The following is a 16074-nucleotide window of genomic DNA, read 5'->3' on the forward strand; positions in this document are numbered from 1 at the left end:
GTATTGCAAGCAGCTGTAAAAAACTGCTACTGTGACATACGTAGCTGTGCCAAAGCAATAGTGAAACTGAAAATCTTAGTCATTTTAGGACCAGTAACACTGCTTAAAATACGACCTGGAGGCAACAGAGGTAGGAATTCAATTGTAGATGCTAATAGCGGACTTTGAGAGAGAGGTTTCAGTAACATCCGGTAGCAACAGGGCTATCAATACGAGCAGCAGTTAATATTACTCTCAGTAGTAGTATACAGTAGTAATGGCTAGTAGCAGATGTAGACTGTAACAGGGATAGTGATAGGCCTATCTATTAGTATAATTCTAGTACAGTAGTAGTAGCCGGATACAATTTCGCCTACACAATCTATTCGCTCCTCGTTACAATGTATCCTCCTTATTAGCGCTTTCCTTTCCAATGCGCATGCGCGTACGGCGGTTCGCGGTTGCGCCAACTGGTAGAGGATGTTGCTAGCAGCCAGTGTAGATGCACAGCCTTTTTCACAACAATAACATCAACCAAATTTGCATCTCCACATACCCGATTTGAGGATTATACATTCCGAACGCTGTCGGAAACCGTGCATTAGACCGCTCCACGCCGAATTTCCTTCCGTATTTTTTGGCTACATCTTCTGTTGACAATGGGAGCGGAGGGGTTTGCAGATTTACAAGGCTCCTTTTTGCAGGAGCAGAAACAAGAATCATGGCTGGCCAGCTAGGCCGCAGATGGATTTTGGAGCTAACAACAACAGTCTATTGATATTGAATACTTTATGTAGGCTTGGCGTAGCACATAAAAAGTCGCGCTAAGTAGCCATTGTTTTAATTACTCGGTTATCGTTGATTTTTGCTGTCTTTTTTGGGCCCACAACATAAGCTAGTGAGCCCGCTAGCTTCGCAACCTTGAGTGGTTGACGTCTTGCCTTCGTAGTTAGCACCCTTAACCAGCCAACGATAGCTAGCATCGCTTGGCCAGCCATCCGTTGGTCCAAAACATTTGGGAAAAGAAATTTATTGCGGGATTTAGTCTCATATTGGTGTGCCTGCTTGGCATTTGTACCGTAAATTCCTTGTGCAACGTCTGCTCCTGGATGAATGTGGGACAAAATGGAGACCCCGACGATTGTGTACGATTTGGATACCTCTGGGGGCTTAATGGAGGTAAGGTTGCTGTGCTCGGAGGCCTTAATTAAATGAAATATTACCTTTTTTGCTAATGCTTTAATGTGTTTTCCATTGTTTTAATTGCCGTTATCGTCAGACTACCATAGCCTGCTGTCAAGCATTTCTCGGCTAGCTAACTTAACTAATAGTTTGGGTTGATAATGGAGGCCACAAGTTAACGTTGCCGCTCTCCCCAAGCTTAGCATGGAAAGAAACAGCGGGCTTAAAGCTGCATATTTTCCAACTCTGTCAACTAACATTAACTGTCAGATAGGGCAGTCGTGACCTCATACTAAACAGCAGAACAACTTTTACAGCAAATCCAAACACTGCTGGCGCCCCCGAAGTCCGAGGAGGTAGAGAAGAGGAGTCGGAAGTTGGTGAGAGACGTCCGGAGGAGCGGCAGGGCCACCAACCACGACACCTGCGATAGTTGCCGGGAGGGGGGAGACTTGTTGTGCTGTGACCACTGTCCTGCAGCCTTCCACCTCCAATGCTGGTAAGTTACAGTTATTTGAACAAAAGAGGCAGAACGCACAGGGACAAGTAATGCAAACATCAATGCATACTAAGTGTATGTAAGTGTAGAGACGGCAACTTTGAGTCTCCGTTAGCTGCATGCATAAATTAGATGCTGGATGCTAACCTAAGCTAGGGTTGTTTCCCTGATGAAGTTACGTTATGCTGTCCGCGATGTTTCAGATACGAGCATATGCCATTTCACTGTAAGTATGTGAATTAAATTCTGCCCCCGATAGCGTTAAACGTGATGGAAATAAAGAGATTTAACCAGTCGTTCTTGTTCAGCACATATTTGATCAATAAATCCGCTGTTATTTCAATGAAATTTCAACGGCAGCCATCGGTGGTTTCCCTCATATTCGCACTTTATTCTCCCATACATCTGAGCCGAGGAGGGCGGTAGTGAGGCTTGTGTAGCACTTCGAAAAGTTGATATGCCGAATTCACCAACATACGTTACGAGATTAAACGTATATTTGGTATATCTAAAGGCGAGTGAACATTAAACCAGAGCTTTATTGAACGCAGTTTGATGATCAAAGAGAACAACTGCTAATTTGATCTATGCTGGTGTTGAGTGATTTAAAGTAACCGTTATGTTTCCTCACTCTTTGGAGAATATGTACTGTTAGATATGTGGTGTATTGTTAGATATGGTCGGACGTGTAATTGCAGAGTTTTTGCAGTATCCGAAAGGGCATATTAATAAGACGTACAGGGGCTAAAACGAAACATGTAACTGCAGCCTTCTCTGAAAGTGGCTAGCGTTAGCTTGCAGTCAGTCCTCCCCTCCTGTCGCGGCTGCTGCCAGTGAAACCGCTGCTGCTAAAAATGGAGTCGAGACCGCCTCTGTTTACAATATGGCGACCTCACTGCTCTCTTTTTCTATTCCACCGCCATCTTACCAAGCTTTTTAAAAAACAGCTTTGAGAAGAGGAAAAAAAAAAAGCCTTCATAAACAACATGGACGAAATGTTTTGTCATTTGCCGAGATGGAGCGGCGGCATGGCAGTGTTTATTGTGGACACGTTGCAAAGGTCGCCCCATTGTAGCATTTGTCCGGTGCCGCTTTGCATGGCTCTCAGATGCTTGCATGATTATTTTAACTTAGGCATTTGGAAGAGTTGAGTTCAGACTGTCACTTGGAAACGACCAAACAGAAACGTTATATCCATATATGGGCAGGCCTGCGAATGGCCTCACAATTTGTAGTGAAATCATAGCACTGCATATTGGGAAAGAAACTTGCTGCATTGTGTGTTCTCTTAAAGGCAGTATTACACAGGGTCGCTTGACGTTTGATCATCTTTGCTTGTGAATGGGAGAAGTTAGGCTGTATGTTATAGTCCTGGCTTCAAGTATGTCCTCCCTGTTATGAATTAACCATAATATTGCCCTCCTTGACTCACTGTTGTTCTGTCAACCACTTGCACATAGGCCCCTTTACCATGACATCATTAAAAAAAAAAAGAAAAATCAGTTGTTAGTCTGAGCATGTTTTACTTTGAATAATGGGTGACGTTTGCTATGGTGATTTAACTGGAGACTGGGTAATTATTGTCGTTATGTATAGTTAATTGGAATATTTTGAATATTTTCTCATGGACAATTCATGTCTCAGCTGTTGTGATACGTATGTAAACAAATTGGAAATTGAGATTACTTTGCACATCATTATCGGGCATTTTCTTGATTGTAATGCAATTATCAGTCCTCTAGATGGAGGCAGAGGGAGTTAAGTTTACTAAGTTAGTGGTAACTGGTTTAAATGCTTTTATTTTGTAATTTTGAATGTGTATGTAAATATAATTTAAATGATTATATGCTTTTAGTAATGCTGGAATATTAGACTAACTATGTGGGGAATATGGTTGTAACCAATAAGAAAATAGATAACCTGAATAGCCTTGAATATAAAATTATGGTTAATTCTTTAAATTATTATTATTTTTTATAAAACATTTTCTTCCTCACATGAAATTAGACAACATAATTGTGAAGCATAATATACTGCATAGATGGATGTTAGATGATACAGTCATTATCAACCTGATGACTGATGATCACGTTTTATCTTCTTCAGTAACCCACCTCTAAGTGAAGAAATGCTTCCCCCAGGGGAATGGATGTGTCATCGCTGCAATGTTAGAAAAAAGGTGAGTGACAGTTCTTCATTTCACACCCAATCCTCCACAAATTTTACATTTATGCTGCTGTTGAAATTCAGGGAACAGTATTTGTATGCTATACGGACTGAAATCTGTCTTTTGGTCTTTGTTCACTACCGTCAGAAGCGAGAGCAGAAGTCAGAACAGACCAATGGCCTGCCGGAGAGGTCCTCGTCTAAGCGCTCTGCGTCCCCGGCCGTGGAGCTAGAGCTCAATGCTGGCCCACTGCGGCTCGATGGCCTGCCTCCAGGGGCCGGAGCAGCGGGGCCTGGTCTACGAGTGGCCCAGGTACGCCTCTTGGACCGCAGAACCAGCAGCAGGCCGAGCAGCCGGCCCGGGACGCCCACTTCCAACACTTCATCCACCCCAACCCCCTCAGAGGAGCAGAACGATGGGGAGGAGGAGGCAGCAGAGCCTGAGGATGAAGTTCAGGGCGCAGAGCTCGAGGGAGCTACACTATCTGTTCCGACGCCACGCCTCCTCAAGAGGCCTTTTCAGCTGCTAATAGCAGCCGCTATGGAGAGAAACCCTACGCAGTTCCAGCTACCCAGTGAACTCACTTGCACCACTGCACTGCCAGGTCAGTCAGTCATAATGAGTTCTTAAACTTTCACTGTGAAATGATACTGTATTTAATTCAATTAGTCAAATGTTAAGGTGAAGAAAAAAATACCTAACTTACTTCAGGGTTGGGGAAAAATGGCTCTTCACAATGTCAGCCTGTCATAGTTCGTCTTGTTTTTGGTGTATTTCTGTGTACTCCTATCGATTACAAACCAAATATAGATGTAATCTGGAGCATTAACAAGCCCAGATATTCCAGCCCATCTATAACTGAGTTTGACATTTGACATGCTTAGATATCTCAAACATCATAGTAAATATTCCGTTTTGTTGATGGTGTAACAACAGGCAGATTTTGGTTTCAGAAACATTTCTGGTAACCTATTTTTGGGTCCCAAATTACTAATGACTCCCAACAGTTAGCCAAGTTGTTGCCAAGTTGTCCTGTGAATCTGAGGTTTTGTTTTTTTTATTGTCATGCTCTTGAAAATAAAAAAACAAAAACTCACATTCACAGGACAACAGAAAAAAAGCTCCAAATAGGTTTTATAGAAATGGCAATAAATTGTGGCCCATTGTTGGATCCAGAGCCCAAGGTTGAGAAACACCCCTTCTTGGTGCAAGTCTGACATTCCAGACTAGAAGTAGATGAGGCAATTTGTGGAATATAAGTACTGCACCTTGCTTACAAAGTGTGGAGTGAATTGAGCATGTCAGATTTTTGACTCATTACAGCATAGGGATATCTGTTTTGGATTGTTTCTCAAATGCTCCTATCTTGTTTGGATTTCTAGGCAGTAGTAAACGGAGAAGAAAAGAGGAGCTACTGGGAAAGCCATTCAGGAGGCCTCAGCATGAGCTGGATTCCAATGGTCTGGTCCCTCTACCAGTCAAAGTCTGCTTTTCATGCAACAGGTTAGTACTACCAGATGACAGGATATACAAAGATGTACACGTAGACCTGAAACGTTTCATTTCTTGTACTGATTTTGTTGTATTTCCTCTCACAGGAGTTGCAGGTTGGCTCCACTCATCCAGTGTGACTATTGTCCCCTTCTGTTCCACATGGACTGCCTGGACCCTCCACTCACAGCTTTACCTGCTGGCAAATGGATGTGTCCAAACCATGTTGAGCACTTAGTGGTAAGAGTCATGGCCTTTGCTCAGAGTAAAACTAACTTCATTCTTGTTTTTATTTATTTATTTATTTAGTCTCAGCCAAGGTGGTGCAACAGAATGATTACTTTTCCATTTCAAATGTTTGTCTGATGAACAGCTGAATCAGAGGAGCCTGAGCCTGTCCAGCCGTTGTCAGCTTTTTGACCAGTTCCAGGACAGGATGTCCCAGCATGCCGTCAAGTTGGACTTCCTGCGTAGAGTTCATAGGCAGAACGCACCCAACCGGCGCACCACCCACCAGCACAACAAGAGGACCATTAAGGTAGACTGGCTGCCTCAATGTGAGGGCTTAGACAGCCTAATGGTAGCATATTGTATTCTGTCTTCAGTGTTTCTTCAGGGGGCTAGGCTTGTTAGTGGTGTCCTAAATGTTTTTGTGTGGTCAGCTCTGAATTGCTAAGACAGGACAATGGTGCACAGATAATGGGAAGATTTATGCAATAACTGAGATTCTAATCTTTTACAAGATTTTCATTCAGAGACATATGAGAATATGTTAGGAACATTGATGTTAAAGTGATGAAGTTATTTCTAACAATCACTGTTTGGACTCAGGTGCCAGATGCCATCAAGTCCCAGTACCAGAATCCTCCCCCCATGCTGGTTCCTGCAGGGGTGCGACAGTTGGAGTTGGTTTGTAGCGGCGTTCCCGACCATCAGCCCTCAAAGCACCTCACCACAGAGGCTGAGCAGCAGGAGGTAGGCAAAAGAAAAGCCATTCTTAAAGCTATTACAACAGCATCACTCAATTTACGCAGTTTGTCTAATATGTAATTTGAAATCAGTCTAATAATAGTCACCTGCAACAATGGCTTGTATCCTGCATGCTCTGTATACAAAGATATGTGATTCAATGAATTTGGCAAGTGTATTTACGAGTCACTGATAGTTACTGCCTGGTCCTTGAGTAAAAAAAAAAGTCAGAACTAATGTGGATTGTCGGCTGGTATGTGGAATAACAGAGGAAGAGGCATTCTTGCTTATTTTTTCTCTGCAAGAACGGTCATACAAGTTAATCCAATTGTGATATTAACAGCGATGCGGCTCAAAGGTGCATTGAATGATTGGTGGGGTTTGCTGGATGCAGCTCCTCTCGGACTAAATTATACTTTGACACATAGAAGTGGCTGCATTTTATCGAAAGCGCTTTTAAAAGGTTTTTCCTGCTCGTTCACACACACACTCACACACACCAATGGCAGCGAGCTACCACGCAGGGTGCCCACCATCGGCGGCAAGTTGGGGTTCAGTGTCTTGCCCAAAGACACTTGCCATGTGGACAGGAGGTGGTAGGAATTGAGTCTTGAAGTTTTTTCAAAATATTGCAGCAAAAGGAAAAATCATGATATTTATGTGAAATAGATGTCTCCATCAAATAGGACAGGCTACTAATAAGAATTGATGGTTGCTTTGTATGTTGTAAAACATGGTTTTGCTGTGTTGAACAGTGGCTTCAGGATGTCATCGCCCTCCAGTGCAGCATCATGCGACATCTATCCATCAAGCAGAAGGCTGCATCCACAGCATCTACCTTGTCATCGTCAGAAGAGTGGGTGTCTGAGCAGAAAGCCAGTACTAAATCATGTCCAACATCAGAGGACATGAAAACTCAGGCCTCTTTAGGAAGGACTTCTTCCCCTGATCCCTGCTCGAAGCCCTGCAGTACACCTGATGACCCCCAGGGGGCATCTCTTTCAAGGAGCACCCTAGAGTTGGGTGTTTGTAAATGCAGCATGACACCATGTCAGAACTGTAGGAAACCCAACGGACCTCTAGCAGGGGAGTGTCAGCCTCCCAAAGCCAACGGACCTGTAGACTGTAACAGTGCCTCAGACTCCTGCAGGCAGGCTGAGCTGCAGCACAGACTGAAGCCCAGTACAACGTCCCCAGACTCAGCTCCTGCCTCTGGGCTGGTGAACCACATAGGAGCAGAAACGGTTAAAAAGGAGCCTGAGAGCACTACAGAGGCCTGTGCTCAGAAAAACTGCTCCAATGCCCTGATGATATGGCCCCACAGCGGCCAACAGAACCACAGGAGCCAGACAGAGCTCCAGGAGGAGCGCATGAGCAGCGGCGAAAAACCCTCCTACTCCATCACCAGCATTGCCCGCTCAAACACACCACCTAAAGGCAAGCAGGAGCACGACTCAACCAAGCTGGATTCGTCATCACCTATTCCAGGTACACATTCCTGAGCCAATGAATTTCTCACCGCAGAGTGGCTTCCATTTGAGGTTCTCAAGGGATTGCAACTGCAACTGTTTAACATCATAACAGTTTTTATTTATGAGCGCATAGGACTGCAACGGACGAGTTTTTAATTTATTGATGAACTTTTTCAAAAATGTTTTCATTCTTTAGTCTACAAAATGTTTTGAAAAAGTACACATCACAAGTTGGCTCTTTTAGAATGCTTAAGTTTTAACTGCATAGCAGCTGTTTGGGAAGAATCGTACCATCATTGCCAGTGAGTACTATTCTTCTCCTTCCGCTGAATATCTCAAGAACAAATTTGCCTTCAGGTATGACACTCTTTCACCTTATTCCTGCTTCATTCTTTCTTTGAAGCTTATTTGTTTGCTATTTGAGACAGCAAAAAACGTTTTTGGTTTATTTCCGGCAACATAGAAATGTTGTGTTTGAGAGGCACTAATGCCTCAAGTCAGTGGTCATGTTTGATACACTGCTCTCCACCTTCACTGAGATACTTGTCAGCTCTTTATAGCCGACCATAGCCTTTCCAGCCGTTTCAAGTGTCACATGACAAACCAGTGAACAAGAGAAACAAATGGAGCTGAATGTACTGCAGCTGAAATGAGTCTTGGGGTGTTTTTTTGTACACAAAAACACATTTAGATAGTTTAATAGATTAAAATAGGTTGTTGTACGTAAATTGATGAATAAATAAAGTTCCTATCGAGTCAAATGTCCATGAACAGTCCTCCAGATCAGTAATGTTGTCCCTGCATGTGTTCCCTCCACAGACGTAAAGGCTGGTCCTGGACTGATGGACTCACTGCTGCCCAGCACTCTTTCCTCCATCGCTAACCTGTCCAGCTGCATGAAAGATGGAAAGGATGAGGATGGAGGTCTGTGACAATACTGAACCGTTGTGGTATTGTCAAAGTGTCATGTGTGTGACGAATCAAAGTAACGCATACTAAGGTATAATTACCTTCTAATGGTTCTGTGTGTGTGTGTGTGTGTAGGGATTGAGCTGGACAAACTGGATGCAGAGATGATCAAGACCCTGGCCTGGCAGAGGATCCAGCAGCTCTTCCCCCCCAAACAGCCCAGGACTCCGCCTCCCCCAGCCACCAGTGCTGCCCCCAAAACCCCAACACCCCACCCTGACAGTAAGACAGTAACTTAACTTCCATCACACAGCTATTCAGTCTGTTATTCACATCTTTTCGCGTTAAATGAGTTTGAACGGAATTTCCCTGTCTAGATCTAGAGGCTTTCCCTGAAAGTATTTCTGAAATTTAAAACCTGCACCTCTTCCTAGCAGGTCAGAAGAAGGTGCAGGCCCGAGCTGTCTTCTACCCTCTTACAGGAAAAGGAGGAGCTGTCAGCATGTGCTATAGGACGTTATACATAGGATCTGGTAAGACTTGCTGACTGTATCAGTGACTTGATTAAAAAAAAATTAAAAAAAAATTCATCCAGCTGCATTTTGTGGACAAATGACTGTTGTATGTGCCTCTGCAAAGTGGTAGAGATCTTGTTTATTGTGTCATGCATTGTGGGGTTTTTTTAACCCCTGGTGCTGGTATTTTATTTAGACAAAAGTTCTTTTAGAGCTGCTTCTGTTCAGACCAGAGGTTCCCAATCTTTTTCTTTGACCGCTTGCATACTTTACATGTCTATGAGTTGCAAGCAGTTCCTCGTTCCCATGGAAAGTGGACGGGATCAGGCGGCGGTGACAAAAAGCCTAGTCAAATCCGACAATTTCCAGCCGCCTTCAAAGAATATACACACAGAAATATTTACATCCTGTTAGATCCATCTGTGAAGTTTGCAGACCACGTCAGGATAGCGATGGCTGAAGAACAAAACTAAGAGCCCGTCAGCTCTTTGATCAGACAAAACAGACAACATAACCTACACTATCAAGTGAAGTGGAAATGCCAAAAAAAAGAATAAATGAAAAGTTACAGAAAAAGTTGGAAAATGAACAATCTGTGTAGCAGAATTATGTCTTTCCTATCCTGTTATTGATTTTGAGAACCACTGGTTTGGTCAACATGTAACAACTTTGGGGGGGTTTGTAGGAAAATGTGTTTAATATTTCTTAAAGTAAGGTATCAGAAAAAGTATTGTTGTCGTATCTGTACCTTTAACTTGGGTGTTGCATTGGCAATAATATCAAACAATAGCTGGTGTTGAATTCGAATATGTTGTATTAATGTTTTCTCCTTTTCTCTGGAAGTGTTTTTGAAATGGCATTTAGAGAAACATAAGACCAAAAATCGCAGCAATGTATCTGATATCTATAGAGGTGTAGCGTTGCATAAAACATTTAGTCTTGTATGGGTTAGTGTTAGGGTTTTGAGGGTGTTGAGTTTTGGCCCAAAACTGCCACTCACTATTTTTCTAATGTTTTTTTTATTATTTTTTTTATAAAGGTGCTGACATGGACGTGTGCCTTACAAACTATGGTCATTGCAACTACATATCGGGGAAACACGCCTGTATTTTCTATGATGAGGTATGGGCTTTTAAACTTCTTCTGTTATTGTACTGTACCACAACCTCTGCCTATTAAACACGTGGAAGTGCTGTTGTCGTTGGACATGGCGTTAATGGTTTGTGTTTGTGTCCTCTTTTAGAACACCAAGCATTATGAGCTGCTCAACTACAGCGAGCACGGCACCACAGTGGACAACGTCCTCTACTCGTGCGACTTCTCTGAGAAAGCCTCGCCGTCTCCACCCAGCGGCCTGGTGGCCAAAGTCCAAGGCATTATCCGTGAGTACATCTTCATTCTTACACTGTTACACGCAGTTAAGCAGGTATTCATACTGTGTGCAGTTCGGAGGGTCATCACTGAGCAAAGTCTCATCTCACAAGATCAAATTTAATTTTACAAAAAAAACACAATTGTGCTACATTCGAAACTGCCTCCAGGTGGCACTCCAAGAATTTTATTCATTCAATCTGGTCTGACTAAACACATCAGTTACTTCACTGTACAGCCAATCATCTTATCTGGGTGTTTACTTTCCATCCAATCCAGGGGGGGTGGGGGGGGCAATGGGCACGGTTGAAACGCACAAGGCTTTTTTTTTTCTTTTTCTTTTTTTAAATCACTGTAGAACAAGGTAGAAACTAGTATAGCATGTGGCTGGACCGTGTATGATCAATGTGCTATATGTTGGTATATTGTTACACTGACAGTTTGTGGTGTGAATTCCTGGATAGTAAATGTTTATCTGGAATGTTCTGTAGTGGTCCCGGTAATATTTGTTTTTAAAGTGTACCAGAGTAGAATATCACATGATATGGTGTTAAGCTAGTTTGAGTACAAATGCAGTTGCAAGAACTAATAGTCTAATAACCTATTAACTCCCCCTGCGCTTTCATTCGTTTCTGTCTACAGGATGTCTCTAGTTTTTCTATGGCTCACTCTGTTTGGGGTGCTTTAACAGTGCGTAACCATCGTCTCTGCTTCCCACAGCAGCAGGTTTTATGTTGTTTTTCCAGTTTCATTCCCTCATAATGAATATCAGGTATTATACTGTTTCTGTGCCATCTGTGTGCATTTGATGTCCTGTGATGAACCACACCCTGCTTCGCCAACTGTATTGCCACGTGATGACATCATCTGTAATGGCATAAAAAAAGCAAAAAACAACCTGTATCCCCTTTTGTCTTTACTTTTGATGTGCAGCCTTTGCTGTCATTTCCTCCTTCCTTTCTAAATTGTAGTGATCGTGCTCACATGTCACAGCCTGTATGGTCTCCAAATGTCTTCCTGTGTTCTCTGTGCAGGTCGCAGTAAGAAGCGCGAGGATGACGAGGGCCCCAACTCAGTGGTGGGTTTGTTGCCGAGTGGTGGAGTGATGAGCAGCCAGCCTCAGGGCAACTCCGAGCTGTTGTGCAGCTGTAAGGCGAGCAGCTCCAGTCTGATCGGAGGCAGCGGGGCGGGCTGGGAGGGCACGGCCCTGCTCCACCATGGCAGCTACATCAAACTGGGCTGCCTCCAGTTTGTCTTCAGCATCACAGAGTTTGCCAGTAAGCAGCCCAAAGAGGAGCAGATCGCCACGCCTGCTGCCAGTTGCACTAGCACCAGCAGTGCGGCCAGCACCACTACCAGCACCACCCCCACCTCCATCTTTACAACACCACCACCACCACCACCCAACACTGCCACAGTGAGCAGCCCGTCCAGCCAGGATGAGGCCGACACTGAGACTGTCCCTCCCCACCAAGTGCCCGTACTGCACGCCAACTCTGTTCCATAACCCGCACAGGAAGTCCCGCCCTCCCTCCTTTTGTTTTGCACCTTCCAAGTCACAATGAAGGGAAAGCTGCACAGCTGGTTGGTCAACAGGGAAAAGTTTATTTTTTAATTTTTAATGGTTTATATCTTTGCATGAACTTGAAGTATTATTGACAATCTCTTCTGTTTTTGAATGACTGACAGTAACCTTCTGTTGACTTCAGACCGTTAGGACTTTGAGCAAACATGATTTACCTACGCTCAATTTTTCTTTTGCCAGTATGTATGGTGTAACATTATTTTGTCAGTCAGCCCATTTAGCACAAAGCTTTTATTTTGTAGTACTGAATTCCATACATTCTAATTTCTTTTGCTGCTTTTGCACCACAGGTAGCTATATATGTATGAAAACATACATGCTTATACACTATGATATGTATATATAATGTAAATATATATAATTCAGTGCCTCTCAATTGGAGAAACATTGGATTTCATGTAGATTCACCATTTTTTGGTTTTTAACTGTACAGTTCATGGAATTTGTGATACTGTGTAGAGTACCAGAAGTTTTGTGATAAAACTTGTTCTTAGTCTGTACTTTCCGCTGTAGTCCATCTGTAAATACCGTATTGTTTTAGCACTCATTTTAACATCTTGTGCTGCTCTGTATATAAGCACTCTTTGTCTGTACCTGCTTGTCTGTTCAAACCTGTAAATACTGAAAGATTTTCTAAGAACAAATTCAATGGATTCGTGTTTTTTTATGTTATTTTCAGGCTTTCGTGGGTCCATTTTGGCCTGCCTCAGTCACAGTACCAGCAAAGTTATAATGGAGTACTTGGAAGTGTTTTTGGGAAGGCTTGTGGTTAATGTCATGATTATCTTAAAAGGACAGGTAACAGCAGAGAGAAGATTGCAGGAAAATTACAGCTGGGACAAAATGAATGAATTCAGTTTTAAGTGCTATTTGACTTCTGTGTGGGTACATAGAAAGCCGCTCAGAGTAAAAGTTTGGTCTTCAAATTTCTAAGTGACTTAGTTTTGCTCTTGTTCTTACAGTTAAGAATGAATCTTTAGGGTTAAGACTTGATCTCCTGAGAGATGCAGAGGTCTCCTCAGTGAGATGTGACCAGCAGAGGTAGCAGCTATACACTTTCCATATTTTGGCTATTTTATGATGACAAGTTGATAAAAGGGTATTGGGAAAGGTCTGTCACAGTACATACTACCTGTACAATGTGAAAAAGTTCATTATATGATGGGTTCAACATGAATACGACCAATGGATTCATTTTAGTGTGATTTTTCTTCAGGTCTTTTTTTTTGTTTTTTGGACAAACAAGTAATTGAACATGTAACAGACTAACGTACACTGTAAAACGAAAAAAACAAAATATAGAAAATGTGCCGGAAAATGTCTGTTGAAAAACAGAAAATGTAAAAGTACAGTAATTAGCTTTACCTTAATTAACATATAATACTGTAATTATACAAGAAATCGCCCTATAATTCCATTAAGTCTTTTACTTTTAGCATATAATTGTTAGAATGGAGTCATACACCTCTAGAAAACAGGAATTATCTTTAAAAAAAAATAAAAAGAAAAGATTAAGTACTTGATAACTTAATTAAAAATTACTGCAGTTATTACAAAAGGTACTGTAAATCTAAGACTATTTACATATGAAACACACAAAAAAATTTAATTTTACTTTGCAAAAGCCCAAGTTTACATAAACTATCAGAAGTGCTGTGAAATAAATTGTCCAATTTTGTTTTTTCTTTATTCAAATACACTTTCTTTCTCTAAATGTAGGTTAGCTGCACTTTTACGTTGTGTCATTCTTCATTTAAAAAAAATATAAACTGCAAAAGAAGAGGATTATCTTAAAAGGTATGCTCTAGCATTAACACTTGCCTGTAGCAACATTTTGAAAATACTTCCCAAAAATGACACCACCACTCATTGGTTCTATATTTTTTATTTATTATTTACAAGCAAAACCACAACATGCAAATGATTTTGTTAGCATATTCCAAGAACTCCTTGGCAAATGCTTAAAAATGCTTCAGCATACTTTTCACACTAAATTACATTTCATTTAAGTCTTCAACAGAGTTTTTTCAGATTGACATTTCAACACCCCCCTTGGACACTTCGAATATCGAGTCATGCCCTTCGGCCTCTCTAACGCCCCTGCTGTCTTCCAATCCCTGGTCAATGACGTACTGAGAGACTTTTTGAACCGCTTCGTTGTTGTTTATTTGGACGACATCCTGATCTTTTCTGAAAACGAAGAGGAGCATATCCTCCATGTTCGTCAGATGTTACAGAGGCTCCTGGAGAACTGCCTCTACATCAAGGCTGAGAAGTGCAAGTTCCACACAGACTCTGTGAGTTTCTTGGCTACATTGTTGAAAGAGGACAGATCAGGGCAGACCCCTTCAAAATCCAAGCAGTAACTGATTGGCCCTTCCCAACCAACGGCTCCAGAGATTCCTAGGGTTCGCCAACTTCTACAGGCGCTTCATCCGAGATTACAGCAAAGTAGCTGCTCCTCTCACCAGACTCACCTCCACCTCTTTGCCCTTCTCGTGGTCCCCAGAAGCTCAAACTGCCTTCACTCACCTCAAGGACCTCTTCACATCAGGTCCCATCCTCAAGCAGCCAGATCCCTCCTCTCAGTTCGTCGTGGAGGTTGACGCCTCAGAGACTGGGGTGGGGGCCGTGTTGTCGCAACGTTTTGGGCCTGACCAAAAGTTGCATCCCTGCGCTTTTTTTTTTCCCGGAGGCTCTCTCCAGCAGAGGCCAACTACGACGTCGGCAACAGAGAGTTGTTGGCAGTCAAGCTGGCACTCGAAGAGTGGTCACACTGTCTGGAGGGGGCTGAACTCGCTTTCATCGTGTGGACCGACCACAAGAACCTTGCATATATCCAAACTGCCAAGAGACTCAACTCCCGTCAGGCCCGTTGGGCCCTATTCTTCAGACGTTTCCGCTTCACCCTCACTTACTGCCCGGGATCCAAAAACATAAAACCAGACACCCTCTCCCGCCTATTCAGTCCTGAGGAGGCACCCTCCAGCCCAGAATCAATCCTCCCCACCTCATGTGTGGTGGCTGCTGTCACCCGGGAGATTGTGTCAGTGGTTGGGGGGCACAATATACTCAACCCGACCCAGGTAATGGTCCACCTAACCGCCTGTTTGTGCCAGACGCAGTCCGCTCTCAAGTGCTGCAGTGGGGGCATAACTCCCGTTTTTTCCTGTCATTACGGTATTCACCGCACCCTGTCCCTGTTAAGACGTCATTTCTGGTGGCCTATGATGGAGCCCAATGTTCGTGCCTTTGTCTCTACCTGTACTCTCTGTGCCCAAGGGAAATCCTCTCATCATCCTTCAACTGGTCTCCTGCAGGCGCTCCCTGTTCCTGGTCGCCCTTGGTCCCACATCGCCCAACCCGGCAGCTTGGAGCAAGCAACTACCCTGGATTGAGTATGCGCACAATTCTCTCTCCAGCTCTGCTACTGGGGTGTCATCGTTCGAAGCAAGTCTGGGATACCAGCCACCACTCTTTCCGTCCCAGGAAAGCGAGTTAGCGGTCCCCTTAGTGCAGTTCCACCTATGGCGCTGCCGCAAAGCATGGAGGGAGACGCAACCTGCGCTCCTACGATCTGCGGAGTCCAACCGACGCTTTGCGGACCGTCACCAGGTCCCGGCACCTTCGTACCAACCTGGGCAGGAGGTTTGGCTCTCGTCAAAGAACATCCCCCTTTGAGGAGAATCAAAGAAATTAGCCCCCCCCCTTATATTGGTCCCTTCACTATCGAACGCATCATCAACCCCTCAGCTGTGAAGTTAAAACTGCCCTTCTCCATTAGGATTCATCCTACATTCCATGTTTCTCAACTCAAACCAGTCTCCGTCAGCCGTCTGTGCCCTCCTGCCAGACCCCCTCCACCCACCCGGGTCATTGGTGACGGTCTGATTTACACGGTGCGCCGCCTCGTGGACGTTCGCCGTCGAGGAAGA

General features: G+C 43.5%; 1 protein-coding gene across 1 annotated transcript; it reads left to right on the forward strand.

Moving 5' to 3' along the window:
• The first annotated feature begins 1085 nt into the window (after window positions 1-1085).
• phf12b (PHD finger protein 12b) lies at window positions 1086-12169 on the forward strand. Its single transcript, XM_070905852.1, has 15 exons — window positions 1086-1158; window positions 1479-1660; window positions 3767-3839; window positions 3975-4431; window positions 5210-5330; window positions 5426-5558; window positions 5692-5856; window positions 6150-6293; window positions 7043-7775; window positions 8579-8683; window positions 8804-8950; window positions 9106-9201; window positions 10223-10305; window positions 10427-10565; window positions 11589-12169. Exons 1-15 carry the CDS (start codon window positions 1093-1095, stop codon window positions 12059-12061), a joined length of 3117 nt encoding a protein of 1038 aa, XP_070761953.1. The 5' UTR covers window positions 1086-1092; the 3' UTR covers window positions 12062-12169.
• Window positions 12170-16074: the final 3905 nt, after the last annotated feature.

This window comes from Enoplosus armatus, chromosome 5 (genome assembly GCF_043641665.1).
Source record: "Enoplosus armatus isolate fEnoArm2 chromosome 5, fEnoArm2.hap1, whole genome shotgun sequence".
Taxonomy (NCBI): domain Eukaryota; kingdom Metazoa; phylum Chordata; class Actinopteri; order Centrarchiformes; family Enoplosidae; genus Enoplosus; species Enoplosus armatus.